Source organism: Semicossyphus pulcher, unplaced genomic scaffold (genome assembly GCF_022749685.1).
Source record: "Semicossyphus pulcher isolate SPU_LCO1_2020_fin unplaced genomic scaffold, fSemPul1.0.p SCAF_20, whole genome shotgun sequence".
Taxonomy (NCBI): domain Eukaryota; kingdom Metazoa; phylum Chordata; class Actinopteri; order Labriformes; family Labridae; genus Semicossyphus; species Semicossyphus pulcher.
The window spans coordinates 14,158,749-14,178,837 of record NW_027211694.1 but is presented as its reverse complement, the minus strand read 5'-3'; the positions used below and the strand labels follow the sequence as shown (position 1 = coordinate 14,178,837).

At 42.2% G+C, this 20,089-nt stretch overlaps 1 protein-coding gene across 3 annotated transcripts in view; it reads left to right on the top strand.

The window, feature by feature from the left end:
* Window positions 1–20,089, top strand: part of dock4b (dedicator of cytokinesis 4b) — a 141,068-nt gene that overhangs the window by 82,399 nt on the left and 38,580 nt on the right. For all 3 annotated transcript variants that reach the window (XM_069670841.1, XM_069670843.1, XM_069670842.1), the window contains exons 17-28: window positions 1,523–1,676; window positions 4,274–4,371; window positions 4,530–4,613; window positions 6,879–6,979; window positions 7,866–7,947; window positions 9,742–9,912; window positions 12,932–13,124; window positions 13,781–13,932; window positions 16,023–16,157; window positions 16,587–16,685; window positions 18,508–18,602; window positions 19,202–19,277. In XM_069670841.1, the coding sequence (XP_069526942.1) occupies window positions 1,523–1,676; window positions 4,274–4,371; window positions 4,530–4,613; window positions 6,879–6,979; window positions 7,866–7,947; window positions 9,742–9,912; window positions 12,932–13,124; window positions 13,781–13,932; window positions 16,023–16,157; window positions 16,587–16,685; window positions 18,508–18,602; window positions 19,202–19,277 (1,440 nt within the window). The remainder of the gene's footprint in view (window positions 1–1,522; window positions 1,677–4,273; window positions 4,372–4,529; window positions 4,614–6,878; window positions 6,980–7,865; window positions 7,948–9,741; window positions 9,913–12,931; window positions 13,125–13,780; window positions 13,933–16,022; window positions 16,158–16,586; window positions 16,686–18,507; window positions 18,603–19,201; window positions 19,278–20,089) is intronic.

Below are 20,089 nucleotides of genomic sequence, written 5' to 3'. Positions count from 1 at the left end.
CGGGCGCTCCTCTGGGGGACGTAATGAACCAAAAAATGACGCAGTTTATTTTGTTGACATATCTGGAGGGGCAAATTTCACTTTGTTTTTGAACACAGGGTCGCTTCTCAACTGGACTGTAAACAATACAGCACACGGAAAAGGAAGTCTTGGCTGGAACGCTGGCTAAACCGAACATGCCCTACATGTTCACCGTTGTCAGCAGAGGCTATATCTGATTTTAGCATTTGCGATGCTGATATCAAAACTATCCCATCAATAAGTGCTTGCTTTACAAGTTTCATGTGGTATTCTAAAAAGTTTCAAAACAAAATGTTTCCTCAGAAAAAAGTTCAGTGGTTATTCCGCTCACTGCTAAATTGCAGCTCAGAGATCTCCTGAAGTCTCAAGTGACCACACGCACTGTGTGTCACCGAGGCTGCTTCAGCCGGGATTACAAACTGTACATGATTATGTGATTCATTTGCTCTGAATGGAAAAACGCAGCCATTCTGTTATCACACCGCTTGTTGCCGCAGGGCTGACAAACAGCTCACATCACTCCATTACAGTTTGACGGGCCAATGAGTAATGTCCAGTTACTTAACCGCCAGTGACTGCTTATGTATGAGTGTTTGCTTATGCATGCGTAAGACACAGTTGGTACCGAACTGGATGCTCACACAGAGTCTCCTCTCTCCCTCTCTCTGTATTTAGCACGACCTTTTAATGCAATTTACAGACCGTCTTCGTCTTTTCACACGTTTTGCTTTTCACACATCAAAAGGCAGCACTCCCTGTTAAAAGCTACTGCAAGACCGTCTTGGGTGTAATTCAGAATAATTGCAGACTACATGCTTTTCCTCGGCTGCAGGCGGAGGGTGTGTGCAGAAACCTCAGGCTCTGCAGAGAACGGAGAACATGGTGTGCATTCAAATATTTTATTGTCACTGAGGCAGAACGGTGACCAAAAGTCTGATTATTTATTTTGTAGTGTTTTCTACAGTCTCTTAAAACCCCAAACTCCGCTTTTATTTGCTTTCTTTTCCTGTCAGGTGCCCAGATTTAGTCCTGCAAACATTCCCCCTAACCTGCGCCTGCCAGTTTTAGAGGACAGCTCTGTTCGCCTGGTGTGTTCCCACCGCTGAGAGAGGGGGGAAAAGGCCCCACTCTTATGCCAGATGGAAGTTGCTGAAAAGCTCAATGAAGCTGGCATGGCCTAGTTTCTTCCTCAGACCTAAAATAGACACGGAAGAATCGGTCCAGACCGTGTGGTAGCTCTTGGAGCTCAAACGGCCTCAGCTGTGCATGAAAGCATCACTTTAAATCCTAAAAATAACACAAACGTTCTGCGATTGATTTTGTGTAAGAGCTTTAAAGGTCTCACTTATGATTGATACACAGCCTTAAACCCCCTTTGAGAAGTTTAAGCCTATGATATCTTTATAGAATCTGATGTGTTGACAAATGTGTATCAGAGCAGAGAGCGCTGCTTCTTTCCAAATCCAAAAATGTGTCCTTTTCTTCTTCTCCTTTCCTCCAGTGTGAGGAGAACACCAACTTGGCAGACTGTTCGCGCTACCTGAAGCAGCCGTTCTCCAAGGCCAACCTCCCGTCCAACAACCAGACTCTGAAAGGCACCAAAGAGTCTTTCTGGATCACAAGCTTTCTCTGCTCCACCAAGCTCACACAAAACGGTAAACAAGAGTCGGGGATTGACATTTTGGCCGCCCGCCGGGTAAGGTGTTTTTGGCCGATGCGCTCGAACTCATGTCACATTTTAGAAACTAGAGTTAACTTAATGCGCTCGCTGGTGTGTGCATCTGTAAGGGCCAAAAGTTTTTGATTAAAACTTCACAAAAGGCTAACAAAATGGTTAAATGCTGTGTGTTTAAGAGAAAACTATATATTAATTAGCTGAGAATGAATCCTTATGCTTTCAGGAATCTGCGTTTAGTATCTTTACTGCTTTTCCTGTTTAGGTCCAAGGGGGGCTGCCATTGGACGTGAGGCGGGGTTCACCCTGGACCATTGTTAATTAAGGCAGCTATATTAGTCTTAAGCCCTTTTTACACTGCCAGTTCAAAGCGGGATTATTACGCCTCTGTTATGTTTCGTCTTCTATGTAAAACACACAGAGGTGGAAAATGAAAGGCAAGGTTGTTCCGCCTCTGAGCCGGCATCAGAGGTAGTAACAGAGGCCGAACGCTGTCAGTGTAAACAGCAACGCCGGAGAGCTATAAAAACCCACATTGGGGCGGCTTTATGCTGCCGTTGCTTGGTCCAATGTAAAATGGCAAAGGCTGCATGATGGTGGAGCTTGGTTACAGCGCTGAGGCTGAACCGCAATGTAAAAAGGGCTTTAGTCTTTTAGTTTTAGTCACATTCTAGTCATTTCTAGTCCAGTTTTAGTCGACAAAAACTCCTTTTATGCTAGTTTTAGTCAATAAAAAGTCATCACATATAAGTTATTACTTACATACTTACTTCCATAGAAAGAAAACAAAAAGTCGTCTTCCTTGAGAACTCTCCCTCTTCTCATTTTTATCTGTTTGCTTCAGGTAAAATTAGCATTTTAAACTTCAGCAGATCGTCCATAGACAGCGCATCTAAAGATAACTTTTCATCATCGCTTCTCATTTAAACAGTCTGACTGAAGCAGACAGCCCATCATCGCTCCTTTTTGTGCCGAAAGAAGAGTTAAATGACGTGTAACACGCTGTCATGAACCGGGGACCAAGAATGAAGGACTCAATAGCAAACTCAGACCAGTGGACAGATTTCAGAATGATTTAATTCCAGGCAAAGGTTCGGTACAAAAAAAGGCATTCAGAATCAGGCAAAGGTATCCAAAAAACGTGAGGCAAAAAGGCAAGGTAAAAGGCAAACAGGGTCCAAAACGAGAGCTAGGAACAAAATGCTGGAACGCGACACAAGGGTACAAACGAACTGGCAACGAGACAGGGGAAGACAGGGGGTAAAATACATGAGGTAATGGGGGTGATGAGACACAGCTGGGGAGAGCACAATCAGGAGCAGGTGAGCACACGACTGGGGGAGGGGCAGGACACAGACCTGAAACAGAGACAGGGGTGAGTGATTTCAAAATAAAACAGGAAGTACCAGACAAGACACATTAGGAAAAAATTAAAGAAAACCGGGCAGGCATGACACACGCCCCTTTTTCTGTGTGCGTGCACAGAGTCTGAAGCAGAAAGCCTGAGTTAACACAGAAAGTTCATAACTACATTCGTTATACCTGTTATCTCCAACCAGGTTACCCAGTTACAGGAATGCATTGCTTGTAATATGACAGACAGATTAGACGCACAGTGAGGGGAAAGTTTTTATTGTCAACAATCTATTTTTAACTCGTCAACGTCTCGTCTTCGTCATGGAAAAAAAGATCCCTGATGAACATTTGTCGTCATAATTTCCTGAGGATTGATCGCCAGTCAATCACAGAGCTGACACGCAGAGACAGACAACCTTTCACGCTCACACTCACACCTGCAGGCAATTTAGAGCCACCAACGAGCATGTCTTTGGACAGTGGGAGGAAGGAACCCACGCATGCACGGGGAGAGCATCCAAACTCCACACAGAACCAGTAACCTTCCAGCTGCAGCCCTAACATGAGAAATAAAGAGTGCAGCAAAGGTGACATTTGTTGTCTAAGACCTTACAAGATGTCGTCATTGTTAGTAGTATTTTCATATTGCAGAAAACACTGCACGATAAATGCTTTATTTTAAACCTCATTAAGTAGCTGGTAGAATATTTAAACATAAAAGCTACAGGCACTACTTTCTTGCACCAGGCTGCTAATTTCCCCAATACATTTGATTTTGTTGTCGACTTGATTATAGAAACATTGCAGAGCTTCTGATGACAAAATGTGCCTGACTAATGCCGTCACGCACGCACACACAGACACAAATTCACACTTAAAGTTTCAAAAAAACGACACGCTTCGGGTTGAGCCGAATCCAAAGAGACAGCTAAAAGACTTTCTTCTTCTGGCTTATGTTTTATTCATGCGTACGTCTGGGGACCCTGGCTCGGGGAAAATGACTTTTTATCTGCGTTATCCCCGCTGCACTTGAAAATGTCATCATTTGTTTGGATTCAAAGGAGTTTTTGGGGGGATGTAATTGAAGGGTGTGGTGATGCTTTGTGATGTGAGGTGCATATTTCTCTTAAAATCCCGCCATCAAACAAGAGATGTGTCGTGACTTCTTGTTTGTTTTCTATCTCCTTTTTTGAAATCTCCCTCTTTTTGTGCGTCCTCCAGGTGATATGCTGGACCTGTTGAAGTGGCGGGCGCACCCCGAGAGGATCAACGACAGCCTGTCGAAGCTGAAGGAAATCGATGGCTCTGAGATTGTCAAAGTAGGCCCTGAATCTGATTTTCAGCTCCTGCTAACGTGGCATTCCTCGGAATTGATTGTTTGTGATTTGATTTCAGTCCACGTTTGTGTGAAGATCAAGTTTAGAAAATGGCAACACACAGAAATACAACCAACCTTTTGTTCTTCTTCCCTTTACAGTTCCTACAAGACACCCTGGACACTCTGTTTGGCATTCTGGATGAAAGCTCTCAGAGATACGGGCTCAAGGTGTTTGATTCACTGGTGAGGAAGCTGTGTTTAAAGGTCGTGTTATTTCCACCGATCACTTTTCTGTTTCCTCTTTTTCCTCATATGTCAACCTTAAAAAAAACAGTAACACAAACGTACTGTCATGGAAAGATCTAGTGATGTAACGCTACACAGCCCGCTGAACCAATCTCACCCTGGTTCTGCTGCACTGCGCCGATACAGCGAGGTGATCGATCCCCCTCCTCTCTCTCTCCATCACCTCCACACTGACACATGGACACGCTTTCTCCTCTCAGCGCGGCGCATTATCAGTGATGAAACGGTCCGGCGAGCCCGTCGCGGTCATCAGGTTTCCTTTTTTTGTGGTTCTTTGAGATCAATCCAACAAGTTTGACAAGTGGACTTATCTTCTGCAACAAAGTGCACAGGAGGGAAACAGATAGACACGTGCAGCCGCTGTGTGAAAGAAACTTTGTTTTTGTTATGTATTTTTAGACGCCTGAATAAGCTAATGTCTATTTTTATTCCCTCTTAAATCTTTTATATTTGACAATCTGAAAAAAGATTGAGTCTTATTTATTTCATGAGCTGTTTTTAGCACTTTGCTAACAACCCAGCATCACTTGTAATGATGTTTTGCTAGCTCAGAGGCGAAGACATCGAACATATTAACCTTTCAAAGGCTGAGTCGAACTCAAGCTGTGAAGCTACACATTGTTTAAACCCAAATAACTTTATCTTAACTACTTTTTTACTCACAAATATTAAATATATCAGGTTAAATTAAAGGAAAATGTCTCTGAAATGCTCAAGGCATCTAGAACATTCCAATTTGAGAGAACATGTATCTGTTTTAGTCTGAATATAAGGCGTTTTTCCCCCTTCACATACACCTGAAAAAGTGGAGTTGTCTTTTACTTGGGGGCTATACTTTTAAAGGCCAATATACAGTACGTTCACAACAGTAGACAGCACCACTTATCAGTAAAGCAAGTGTACCCCTCATGACTGAGGCCAGCCGTCACTCACAACTACAGTGCCAGGGGGGTTCGAGATGGAGAGACACGGTGATCGTGTGGAACAAATGGATTGAAAGTAGACGAAGTAAACCAACAACTGAGGCGGAGTTATGATGTCAATTTCAAGATAATTGTTGTCAATGCAGCAGAATCATTTAACAACTGTCAAGCAGCCAAGAAATACAGTGTCACACAGTAAGAGTGTAATGTCAGATCATGGGCCGCCATACTGCCACGTCCCCCGTCCTCCTGCGCTCTCACCTGTTAATCTTTATAACCTTTTTTTTAACTGGAAGATTCACTGAGGTTGCCCTCATTTACAGTGACGTCGAGTGACAGACAAGTCAAAAGCAATGACACAACAAAATAGAAATGCAAGATAAAAACAGAGAAATTGTACAAACGCAATAAAGCATAAACACATGATAAAACAAACATTCACCTAAAACAGTTGCACAGCGATATACAGTGGCGTGTGATCGGCGGTTTTGAATTGTGCATAGATCGGAAGAGTATCGATTTTTAAAGTGTGTTGTAGGCTGTTCCAATAAACCTGAGCACTAAAGGCAAAGGAACATTTTACCCGGAGGACCTTAAGTATAAGCCAGTCATTTAAACGAGTTGGATCGGGGCCAGAGTTCCAATCCAGTGTTGTTGTTATGTAAGGCGGTAGCTTACCTCTCTCTGCAAGAGAGGGCCAACCAACCATATCATAGAGACAATGGTGAGTATCATAGCTATCACCAGTGATGAATCTGAGGGCCCTGTCTTGGGGTTTCAGGATGGAAGCAGCAGCATGTCTATAAATTACATCACCATAGTCTAGAACTGATAAGAAAACTCTTTCAAGGATTCCCCCTGAACCGGGCCTGCCTTCACCGGCCCGCAGCAACGAGTCGTCGTACCGCCACATATTAAAAATGCTAACAGACTTAGCTAACAGGTGCATACAGAGAAAATCATACCGTGGTCCTCAAAGCGGACGCTTTTAAGAGGTCGACAGGAGAGTGTGCGTGAGTGTGTTACTGGAAAACAGAATAAAGGTATGCCTGTTACCAGTGCTGTCATCCAGCTGTTTCAAGACTGCTCTACAAAGAGAACTCACTGCCTTCACTAAGTACAAACAACATGTAGCATAAACAAAAAGCAGGAATAAACAAAGATGTTTTCCACCAAAAAGCTCAAGGGGAAAAAAGCTCATATTTTCTGTAATTTAAGGCGTAAAAAAGACTTTATCCTCTGTTTTGATAAACACTTTTTATCATCTGTTTATCTCCAGGTCCACATCATCAACCTCCTCCAGGACAGCAAATTCCAGCACTTCAAACCAGTCATGGACACCTACATCGAGAGCCACTTTGCTGGAGCTCTGTCCTACAGGTATGCGATGCTCCAGCCTTCACTTGCCTAAATATGCCTCTACAAAGCAACAGCAGAGCCTTCAACGCACCATAACGCAGCCTTAACTGTGTATTGTATTCTAATGACACGCTGCATCAGAGTCAGAGAGAGAGACACCGGCCTGCGTCAGCGCTCTGAGAACGAGACGTGTGAATGAAATGCTTCTGGTGCCCCCTGGCTGACAAACAGTGGAATATGAAGCTGTGCTCGCTCCCCACCTCCTTGTTTCTATCTATCACATGCCTGCACGCACACACATTCACACACATATTCGCAACCTGCTGTTCACACCGGCTGCTTCTTCACACTCTCTGTACCTGCTAAGATAGCGTGCCGGTGGCGTCTTCTTCTTCTGCTATTTCGCCACACAAACCCACCCACACGTACAGAATGCTGCTGCTGCTGCATCCATCTGCTTTTAACTCTTTTACCTGTGATATTGTTGCATTACAAGTTTCACAGCTTAATTAATTAACACACAGCGTCTTCCTTCGATTTTGGGTTATTAATAGGCAACCAAGGTGCCATTCAGTGCTTGTTAGATTGAGTAAATCTTCTCATTCAGTAATCACTCTGCCTTCTTTGTCACCTGCTTTCTGCTGCCTCTCTTATAATAACTGCCTACATTTAATGAGTGTTATTCTTTTAGAGTTTGTTGCTCTCAACTGAGCCGTTAAAAGCAGCTTTATTTCTGCAGAAGTTTGGTGGAGATTCTGTCTGAAGTTCAAACTTTGTGTAATGAAGCGTTTCATGTTAAAACTCTGTGTTGCCTCATCTATGTTTGCTAAATCCACAGAGAGATGTTGTGTGCGATACAGCTAAGGGTGAGGGATGATACTAAGTGTGTGTGCGTGTGTTCCTCCAGGGACCTTATCAAAGTTCTGAAGTGGTACGTGGACCGCATCGTTGACGCGGAGCATCAAGATCACATCCAGCAGGTGCTCAAGGTGAGAGCAGACCGCCGTCGACACAGATGCATCCAGAAATCCAAACAAACAAACTTCGCCGTCTCTCGCTAATTTCTCCCCCCATCAGCAGCGCACACATCGCTCCACCATTCCATTACTCCCCCTCCTCAAATCTATTACGCTGCATGCAATTTTAATCAGCAGAAATGCATCGCCTCCGGTGTTGGGAATCCACATCGCATTATTCTAATGAGTCATGCAGATACGCCGTCAGAGGAGCACGCTGCGGCTCCTGTAGTGTGGTTTCTCATTTATCATTCGTGGGAAAGGTTCTGCAGGAGAAGTAAATGCTACTCCGTCATGCAGTAAATATTAGATAAGTGATGTACCGCAGATGTGTCTCCTGAGGTTTCTTAAAAGCAACTCATCCAGGAAGTTTTTGAAACAATTATGCATTTAAGTAGCTTATTTTATGTCTGTAAAATAAAACAAATCATGAAAAATTTCCCATCACAAGCTCCCTGAGCCAAAGGTTATATCTTCAGATTCCTTATGATGTCTGGCTACCTGCCCAAAACTCAAATATATTTACATTTTTAAAGATTCAAAACAGAGAAAAGGACAAATCCTAACATTCAAGGACCAAGATGCGAACAAATATAAACTTAGGTAGTAATCTTTTGAGAAACAAGCAAGAGTAAACTACATATTTAAAGGGATGTATGTACATACAGTAGATAACAGTCAGCACGGCCTAAAAGCTAAGCTATTTATCGCTACAGAAGGCATTACAAGTACCACATAGCCACATTTAGCCACCTAAAAGAGTCCTCCATACATAAACAAACATTTTAGTTTACAGTATAATTTTTATTTTTGTCACCGCCTCAGCTTGCCATCAGACAGCCCTTTCCCTCAGCATTTACTGTTGCTAGGCTGCAAAAGTTGTCTGGTGGCACCTCCGCTTCCCAGAAGTCTGTTTTAAATTGCTCTGCATGGGTTCGTGTCCTGGCATTAGCAGCAGCACTAGCCCTGGAAATTGTACCCTCGAAAAAAATGAAAGGTTTAGCTTGTAAGTTGATTCCGGTAAGGCAAGGCTAATTTATTTATATAGAACCAATTCAAAGTGCTTTACACAGTTAAAAACTGAAATAACACATTAGAATACAGAATACAAAATATAGTAAAATATATGCACGGTCAAATCAGAACAATGCAACAGTATTTGGAATTCCTAGAATTCTTCCCCCTCGGGTCCCAGACCCTGGAGTCCCAGACTATTTCTCAACACTAATAACGCTGCAGTGTTAAAAATTTCTCAGTCAGTTCCCTGAACTTTCCTCTACCTTAGTTTTTAGAATTCTTTCTGTCTTGGGTCCCAGACCCTGGAGTCCCAGACTTCTACTGCTGCAATGTTCAATCTCCCGCCTTCCTTGATTTTAATTGGTCCATTGGACAAGTTTTTTGGGTGTTCTAAAAGTTTAACTATTTTCAACTGAGAGCAACGAGTGCAGTGACAAAAAATAGCTGATGCTGAGGACGTTTTTTGAAGAGAAAAACAGGCGCTGCCAAAATATCCAACCCAAAATGCCAAAGCCACAATAAAAAAAAAAGGCTTCTAAAATAAAACACCTTCCCTAGTTTTAAGTGTTCTGTACATAAACACAAATGTACAGCACTTTTTGACTTCCTATAAATGCAGTAACAAAAGTTAAAACGTAAAATTGGTCCGGCGACAGGGGAACTATTTTCTGTGGAAGGGAAGTCAAACTCCCAGGGCTTTTTCATCACCAAACAGACGATGAGAGATGATTCCTCTTTCTGTCCCCCCAGGCCACCGAGTACATCTTCAAGTACATCATCCAGTCCCGTCGCCTCTTCTCATTGGCAACGGGAGGCCAGAACGAGGAGGAGTTCCGAGTGTGCATCCACGAGCTCTTCATGTCCATCCGCTTCTTCCTCTCGCAGGAAAACAAAGGCACCAGCCCGGTCGCACAAACACAGGTGTGTGAGTGTGTGTCTCTACAGTCTAAATCTGTGCACCACTTTATGTTTTCTATCTGGAGGACTCCTCTTAATGCAGCTGTGATAGGTGAGAAATTGCCTGTAATTGAATTTCATGCTGCCGGAGGGTCTTGAGGCGGAATAGGAATTACTGTGGCAGCTTTTCCTGTTCCGCTGGGAGGTCTGCACAGCGGGGAAGCCGCCTCCACTGTTTTCAAACAAGACCAAAACAAATAAGCTAAAGACGCTGAAGATAATCCTAATCACACGCCAGAAACAGCTGCTTGTGTGGTTTGTGTGTTTATTTTTGTAGAAGTGCGTGTAAAGAACCCACATTTTTGCCTCTACACGCCCTGTGTAGCTTTTGTCTCATGCTCTCCCTCTCTTCCTTATTGTCTTTTCAGTGTACTCTCATTTGTCTCATTTATCCAGTCGCTTCTCTTAAGTCCATTAGAGTCTTGTAGTCTTAATCGATTAAATCCCAGCTCCCTCTCAGCGCACAAGTCAGACAAAACCTGTGTATAAATGTGTATGTGTGTGTTAATTCCCCCCAAGTGAGTCACTAATTTCTTCCTTTTATTCCCTTGTTTTTCACTTTGTTTTAAATCCGAGCATAGTTTTGTTCCATCATCTTTTCAGTTGCAGCATCAGGTCTTTTTACAGCTCTGTTACACAAAGGACCGACACAAAGAGGATGAGTTGTAAAAACCAGCAGTCTTCTTTTAAACCCTCCTCTCACTTTCACTCACTTTGTAATGATTCCACCTCGTTCTGACACCACCAGAACGAGCACAACATTAGCTATTCCAGCCGTGCCCTCTTCATGCCATCTGAAAAGCTCCACTTCATTCCTCTGCTGACTTCTGAGCCGGACTAATCTGTATTCTCAACACAACAATAGCTGTGGAGAGATGCACGCCGGGCTAATGCTAATCCGAGCTAATCTGCGGCATGTGGGCTAACTTTCTGGCAAAAACAGCATGACATGTACGCATAATTTAACACCTGTAACCTGTAACATAATACCTGATATGTCCAGATCTGAATACATAGAGTGACATTGTTCCGTCATTACTTTAGATGGTATCTGGCTGGAATGCTCCCTGATTATTGTTTTATTCATGAAGTAAATGTCAATGAGGATTTTTGCACAGTTGGAATTTTCCTGAGGGAAAGTTGTGTCGGGAACAAGAGGTTCCTCCAAACAATTGACACATGGTTTTATTAACTTTTCTCCCAAAAAGCTCTATATTAACCCAGATATGTCATGCAGAGAAATCAGAGCAATGAAAGTTAGAGTTGTCATGATAAATGAAGATTTCATCTTTGATTGAGGAAGTTGGAAATGATTTACAAAAATAAGCTCAAATAATGAATATACTGTCATTCAAAACAATAATCTAAGTAATTTCTTTCAGTTTTTTAGAGTATCTTGGTAGGGAGAAGTGTCTAAACTGACAGCTTACCCACAGGGGTGCCTCAAGGCTCACTGCTCGGTCCCCTTCTCTTCTCTATATACACCACCTCACTTGGTGCAATCATTCGCTCCCATGGTTTCTCATACCATTGCTATGCGGACGATACCCAGCTCTTCCTGTCGTTCCCACCAGAGGACACTACAGCCTGTGCATGGATCTCATCATGCCTTGCCGATATCTCTAAATGGATGGAAGAACAGCATCTTCAGCTCAACCTATCCAAGACTACTCCTTGTCATCCCAGCCATTCCCTTTATGCAACCACAGATCAATATCCAGCTGGGACAAGCTGAAATCTTGCCCACAAAGTGTGTCTGGAACCTGGGCGTCATAATTGTCGACCAGCTAACCTTTAAGGTTCAGGTGGCCTGGCATGCTTGGTGGATTTGCTCTGTACAACATTAGGAAGATCAGACACTACCTGTCAGAGCATGCAACACAACTGATGGTACAGGCTCTCAACATATAACACATTTACTACTGCTACTCCTTACTGGCAGGCCTTACTGCATGCACATTCAAACCTCTGCAGACAATCCAGAACGCAGCAGCGCGACTGGTCTTCAATCAACCCAAAAACAGCATGTCACTCCTCTGTTCATATCCCTCCACTGGCTCCCAGTCGCCAATCGCATCAAATTCAAAACCCTCTTGCTCGTTTACAAAAACGGCTCCTGCCTACCTGAACTCCCTCATCCAGGTCTACACTCCCTACGCCCACTATGCTCTGTCAATGAAAGGCACCTGGTACTCCAATCACAACAGGGCCCTTATAGTCGCTAGCGAGACTCTGGATCTTGCATAAACTTTCAGATGTACATCGCTTCATCGTACATCGGAGCAGAAACTTTCTGTATTACCCCAAATTAGCAGTACTACTGAACCTTTTTCTACACCTGAATGGAGTAAACCCAGCTAAACAAAACTGAGGCTGAAAATAGGCTTCTACCCTCTGCCGGGCTTTCCGAGAAAAATGAAGGTAAACAGGGGAAAAAAAGAGACATTTTTGTGATCATCATCTTTCAATTGTGCAGCGAGACTGCCAGAACTTGCCGTGAGTGACGCGTAGCAAGCGACAGACAGCAATCCCTCTGGAGTAGTTCATTATTCAGTCTAAATAATCCCTGATGACCAGAGTTAACTCCAGTCCAAGTCAGAGATTCATAACACCACAGTTTTCTGCATAACACATATTAATACAAAATGTGGATAGTGTAACTGTTGCCAGAATCTTGAATCATTAACTTTTATCCAAAGCTCTTGAGGTATTGAAAATCATTTGGTAGTTCAAGGTTTGCTTATTCAAATTTATAGCACCTCCAGCCAGCCATTAAAACAGAGGCCCCTTGTGAGATTTATAGGAAAATGTATTGAAAGTATTGAACAAAAAATGTATAAAACATGCAGGTCCAGGTTTTAAAATGCTCTGCTCAGTCTAATTTGCAACTTAAATGCTTAAAGCTGTTAAAAGATAAGATAATAGATTCAGTGTCTGTTCGATTTAACCTTCAAATGATTTAGTATTGCCTTGTTCTTCCTAGGCGGTGTTCCTGCGGACATTTCCATTGGTGTACGGCGAGCTGTTAAAGATATTCACCGTGCGGGAGGTGGCCGGCTTCGTCAGGGAGACGCTGGGCAGCCTGCCCACCACCGTCCACGCTGACTGCCCCCTGGAGGCCGTCAAACTGCAGTGCATCGCCAAAACGGTGGAGAGCCAGCTTTACATTAACCCAGGTAAAGCTTTACTCACACAAACAGATGCACAGTTTGTGTATCGCTTTGATTTGGATACATAATTACAGCTTGTAAACATGCTGAAAACCCAGCATGGAAAAATCTGTGAGCAAAGAACGCAAAACGCCTCGCATAGAGATTGTGAACACACATGAAAAATAAACAGCACAGAGGAAAACAAACAGATCTGGCAAGTAGAGTCATATGGCAATAATCAGTGTGCTGTGTGTTTGTGGCATCATGTACAAACAGGATATTAAATCATATTATACTGTTGGATGTGCGCTCCTGCAGGGCAGTCACTGAGAACACATTAAGGCTAATTGTTACCCTAAAGTGCAACTAACTCAATGTCAGTGAAATAGTCCCCAATAAAGTGATGCACAATAAAGCAAATTACTGTCAGTGTTTTATGTATTATTGCTCCCAAAGGCTGGATGCAACAATAAACACATCCCTCTTGCAAACCACATTAAAGTTACATAAACGCTTAAATAGTGGGAGACATTTAATTATATTGAAAAATTACTCATGGGAGCAAAGGAAGAACAGCCACATTAGTAAGTGTGTTTCCCCTGTTGGTGTTTGCGGTGTTTACTCTACATATATCATTATGTCTTTGATGTATGACACCTGTGTGTGTGTGTGTGTTGCAGAGTCACGGTGCATCCTGTTGCCGGTGGTGCTCCGTGTCCTCCAGGCGCACATGCAGGAGCAGAGAGACCTGGTCATGTGTGCCCGCATCCTCACCAGCATGCTCTCCCTCATCAAGAAGGAGGAAAATGGCACTGCGGTGAGTGTTAAAGAGGTAATTTGTTGCTATTACACAATCCCACCTCTTACTTATTGGTATAGGAATTTTGAGACATATGCTGACCTACTTTAATGCTGAGGGTTGATGGAAATCAAAATGTTATGACTATAACTTCTGTTCCCTGAAGGAGAGGAACAAGGTACAATACATATAGTATGTGATATGATGCCATACTATATGTGTTGCACCGAGTGAATCGATTGAAAGGGAACAAAATGTTACGACTATAACTTCTGTTCCATGAAGGAGAGGAATGAGGATCAACACATATAGTATGACGTGATATCCCAGACTACTGTATATGTGTTGTACTGAGTGAATCGACTGAAAGGGTAGAAATGTTATGACTATAACTTCTGTTCCCTGGTACTGAGTGAATCGACTGACAGGGAACACTATCATGTCGATAGGATTCATATGTAGCTACTGCCAAGAGCCAGATGCTTAGCTTAGCACGAGGACTGAAAACAAGGACTGAAAGGGGTTAGCAAGCGGATAGTGTTTCTCTGACAAAATCCTCCTACACGCACTTAACATTTATTTTCCCTTTGTTTATTGTGTACAAAAACCAGAGTATGAACGAAAAGCTGGGTTTTGAAAGTCTTGAAATCTTCCAAATATACAACTCTACACTTAATAACAATGAAGCAGATGAAAACTAGAACTAATATGTCAACCAATGTCCAAAGATCAAGTTAAGTAAACCCAAATTTAGTGAAGATAGTGCTTAATTGTCAATGCACGGTATTGTAATCTTTAAACAACCAACTCTGTAAACATGGAACAGTCTAGATAACATGAAAATGATGTTACTCCAGTGAGCTTAAGATCATCTTTGGTTACCCTTTGTCAGATTTAGGCTACTTTTTCTCCCTGTTTTAGGTCTTTGGGCTAAGCTAAGCTAAGCTATCCAGCTGCCAGATATTCCTTTAAATTATTAGCTGTAAAAACTCAACTCAAAATCAAAACAAGTTAAAAAAGGATATTTTGCCTGAGATTTCAAAGTAAAAGACATTTACTTGTATTACAAAAGACGTGCCTTTAAACACAGGCATTATCCTGTGCTGTTAAAATGAATTGCTGTCGCTATACTACAAGACTGTACAAGGGAATTACCACCATAATAACTGGCAAATAACTTAAAAGAAAGTGAAAGCTCAAGGAATTAGTCTTAAGGCAATTTTCTTTGCCAATACATTGCAATAGCAGATTGCTTTGTTGTGTGTATACGGTCAATTAGTCTTGGTAACAAGGACATTGGCAGCCATGCAGTCCAGTAATGAGTCCCATCATTTAAGCAGTGGGCATTGTTGAGGTGGCAGTCACTTGGAGCTCTGTGCGTGTGTGTGTTAGTCTTATTTATGTGTGTGTGTGTGTCACAGCTTGGGCTGCCTGGCGTGAACTGTTCGTGCCAGAGGGGCAGCTAGTGGTAAAGGCGCCCAGTAGGACACACATACAGACAATACACACACACACACAGACTGGCACTGCATGTAAAGGGAAGTGACAGCAGTGGCAGCCAATGTGCCAGTCTGAGGCGCCTTCTCATTATCGCTCTGTCCAAGACCTGTCTGTCTTGTCAGGGATAGAGACTACTGGGAGATGCACACACACACACAGACACACGCTCACACTCACACATATCAGTTTATCCACCGCTCTCTCTGAGTTGCTTTTAATCTCTTTCTCCTTTGTATTTCACCTTCTTTCATTCTTTTCCATTCTCCTCCTTCCCTGTGAATTAAGAGTTTCAAAATGTAGCTTTTAGCCTTGAAACTTCTTGTCTCTCTTACTCTCTGGTTCAAGACTCATTAAAAACACGATGAAAGTGAGATTTTAAGGGGAAAGAGTGAAAACTTTGGCTCTGAGGCAGAATGACGTCCGATGTCGATCATGATTCAAGGTTGTACCCGCAGAAAAAAACACAAGTAGAATGCTAATTGGTCAAGAAGACTGAAAGGGAATATTCATGTAACTTAGGGATGACCCTGACAAAAGTAGCTCCTTCTTTTCTTGTATATGTTAATAAAGCGAATGTTAAGTGCTGTCACCTGTAATTCATGAGTGTTTCATCCTTCGTGCAGGAGCCGGTGGTCTCAGAAGAGGTGGAGCTAATTGTCGAGAGCCTTCTGGGAGTCTTACTGCGGACCATCCTGGAAATTAGCAACCGGCCCCAGCCTGCCGGACCCACCATGAGACTACAGTTCCAGGATGTCACTGTACGTGTGTTTGAACGTGTGTGTGTGTGTGATTTCTAATACAAATTGTTTTGGGACTTAACAAAATGTGCAAGAGTAATTATAGATTTTAAATTGGGTTTCTGCCATGGCGACGATAATTCCACTAACATTATTAACATTAAGGGCAATAATTAAGATTTATGATGCTGCCTGGCACTAAAGGGAAACGGTGAGGTGGATAATAATGAGATCATCATCTTCAAGTGTCATGATGGAGACAGAAGGTGGGATGGAGGGTTGCTCTGTGTGTAATAGAGCTCTGCTAATGCTGCTACAATTCTTACCCATCGTCATTAGAGGTTAATAAAGGGCGTACTCTAGGTTCGCCATTGTTCAGTGTTTTCCTCGACAACAACATCATGATTCACGCAAACTTTTTTCTCTTTCTTGTTTGGTTTATCCTCTCAGGGCGAGTTTGTGGCGTGTTTGTTGGCCCTCCTGCGACAGATGAGCGACAGACACTACCAGCAGCTGCTGCAGGCGTTCAGCAGCAAAGACAACCTGAGGGTGAGACCGCCACATCCATCTCTGTCTCTCTCCGTATCCGTCTGTGGCAATGCTTCTTTTGCTCTCCATCCCTGAATGTGTCAAAGTAAAAGTCTCAATGTGATGATGGATTATATTTCCCTCAAACCTGCCCTGCATAATGCCAAGTTCCTTACAATGCAACGTCTCTTTGTCATTGATTGAACATGAGCTACAGCCACAGATTTATTGCTACTGAATTTAAAGGGAAGTTTTAATTTAATTTTCTACTTTAGCGTAGTTTACTGAGTGTAAATTGATTATTAGAGAGCCTACAGGTGCTTAAATCCGGGAACCCATCATCTGATGACAATACACGCATCTGGGAATGAAGGCCCACTCCTCTGTATCCGCAGGCATAGCCAGCATTTAGTGACGACTTCCACACAAGACTTCCTCTTCATGCGCTGCATTCTTTACAGTCCAACTTAGGACTGTAACTTGGGAAGCGATAATATGTTAAGATCAAAAGTGAAGTGAAATTCAACCCTCCAGTCTGCAAAATATACATTTCTTGGTTCAGTACATCCCCAGAGAATCTGTTTCTGTTGAATCTCAGTTCCACTCTAAGTAGTAAGTTACACAGAGGCTGCACTCTGGCTAACTTTAGCGGTATGAACCCAGGGAAAAAAACGATTTTCTTGTGATTTACTCGCAATTAACGGATCTTAAGGTTGCCGAAATAACAGCATCATGATGCGGATTTAAAAAAAAGGGTGAATGTGACATGTAGTGTAAAAGCGCTTTGTGTGGTCGGAAGACTAGAAAGGCGCTACATAAGTACAGTCCATTCAATTTACCGTTACGTTCCGCCTGCTTTTGCTCTCCACATGGATTTTCCTGCATACGCCACAGCCTGCTGATATGTGATTGGTCAGTACTACTCAGACTACAAACGTACTACAAACGGAAACCAGAACACAATAGAGATTAGGAGTGCTATAACTTGACATATTGTTTTATATTGAAAACCCTACAAGCCAATTCCAATGCAGGTACAGATCTAAACTCACATTGATCCATCAATCCTTGTATATGTATATTTATCCTTTCCTTGCCACATTGCTTTATATTTTGTCAATTCTCGGCCTGTGTGTGTATTTCTATATAAATATTTGGTCGAGAAGTAGAGAGGGATTACAATACATGTGTTGTTTGTTTGGATATGACATTCAAATTAATGTTTGTCTGTTCAACATTTGTTTTTCCCGTTTCGAGTCCTCGCTCTGTCTCTGTTTCTGTCTCAGCCTCTTCCTAAAAAGTTCTCACAAACTTTCAGCTTTCAAAGTGACTCACTGCGCTCGCAGACATTTCTTTCAGAGCATGTTTATTTGCTGTACGTGCAAGAATCAGTGTCCTCTTTATTCACACATTTACAAACGTGTTCTGCAAGGTCAGCAGTGGTAGGAGGCATAATGAAGAGCGGCAGAGAGACAGAGAAAGTTAATAAGGCCATGAGTTCATTCCAGTGGGAAATATCAACTCGCTGGTTGTCGGGAAGAGTAGGCAGGTAAAAGGCTCTTGTTAGCTTGAGGTCGTTTATTTGAGAAGGACAGCTTTTGTGGTTTATATCTAGTACTTTCATTGCAAGTACCTTGAACAGATTGAGGAAGGTTTCAGCACCATGGAGAGCGTCATGAACTGACTCCCCTCGATTCATTACATGATTTCAATCAATATGTCTCTCAAATCCAAATTTAATAGTACAATAAATTAACCGGTTTCATTTTTATCATGTGAGTAGGTCCCTAGTTTAGTGATATAAAAAGAACTTGTTGAAAATGTGTGTTTCTGTGTGTTTCAGGACTTCCTTCTTCAGATCTTCACAGTTTTCAGGATCCTAATCCGACCAGAAATGTTCCCCAAAGACTGGACGGTCATGCGGTTGGTCACCAACAAGTAAGGCCACACAAAGACACAGCAAAAAAAGAGAAAAATTAAACATAAAAAGACAGAAAAGTGGAGATACAGTTAGGGGAATGATGTGCAACAAAGGCTCTCTAGGTCACCTCTGACATTAATCTGAAACATCAGTTAGACAGTTTGTTAAATCAGAGAGCTTTCATCTTCTGAGAGTGTAATAAGAGCTTTGTCTTTCTCCCAGAACGGTCTTTACAGTCTCTTTTAAAAGGTCATTAACTTGCATCAGTAGATCTAGATTAAGGTGTTTTTTGATTTAGTGCTCCCATTGAATGCAATGCTAATGCACTGTCACTTTGGAGGACACTATTAAATGCAGTGCAAAGACGTCCTTCTACGTAAAGGTCAAAGAAACGCTTACATGTGCTTTGTAATGAAGGGCGATGCTTTCGTAGTGGAAAAGTACCAGAATGTGGATGAGAGTGACACTTCAGTAACATAGAATGTAATTGCAAATGTGTCTTCACTTCGCCTCAGCATTATAACTCGACTGAATATCATCTGAATTGTTCATGGTGATGTGTTTTCCTCCAAGGCAACACAACTCACCTCTTCCTCTCTTTACCTTGTTCTTTTAGTGTCATCATCACAACCGTCCTCTACCTTTCTGACGCTCTGAGGAAAAACTTCCTCAATGACAAGTTTGACTACAAGGTACAGGAGTTGTTCAGCGTGTGTGTGTATGTGTGTGTGTGTAGATCTAACAAGGCTATGATGCTATAAAGAGTATCACTTCTGAAATTCTGCAGCATTAATGCATCCACAAACTCACAGGCAGGCATTCATTAACAATAAAAGTCTTTAATCTGGGTTTGTGCATCACACTTTTCAAAGTAAAAGCTTTTCCAGAGACACAAAGAAGATTAAGGCAGATTTTTTTAATTAGCTGAAAGCAAGAAAACACAACATTACAACAATAATTAATTCAATTAGAGTGAGGGTTTACGTTTTCCTGTGCTACAACACTGTTGATCTACATAACCAAGTTCATATTTCAATATTGAATGCACTTAGAAAATAATGTTTAGAGGATGCTCTAGGTTTTTAATGAAGTAAATTAACAATTGTTAACCTTAATTAGCAACTGTATGTACCCATCTGTACAAAATAGTAGGAATACATACATACAGATTAAACATTATTAGAATTGTTATATCAGTCCCTCCAGGAAGTTGTGATTCAGCGCATTTAACATATAAACATCGGAGAGTATCGTGTCTGTGCCTTTAATATCTCCAGAACGCTGCATGCACGAGACAGCTGTTCTAACGAGAGTCCGACGTGATGATCTCTCTTTCATAAGAGTACTGATCTGGCCTCAAACTGAGTCTTTATGGAGACTCTCTACAGTGAATCCATGATATTAATACTTGATGATACTGTTACAAATGTGAGTCAGTGTTTGTACAGTGAGATAGAAATCACCGTTTTTTACAAGCGTAGCACCACAAATATCTAGTGGGACA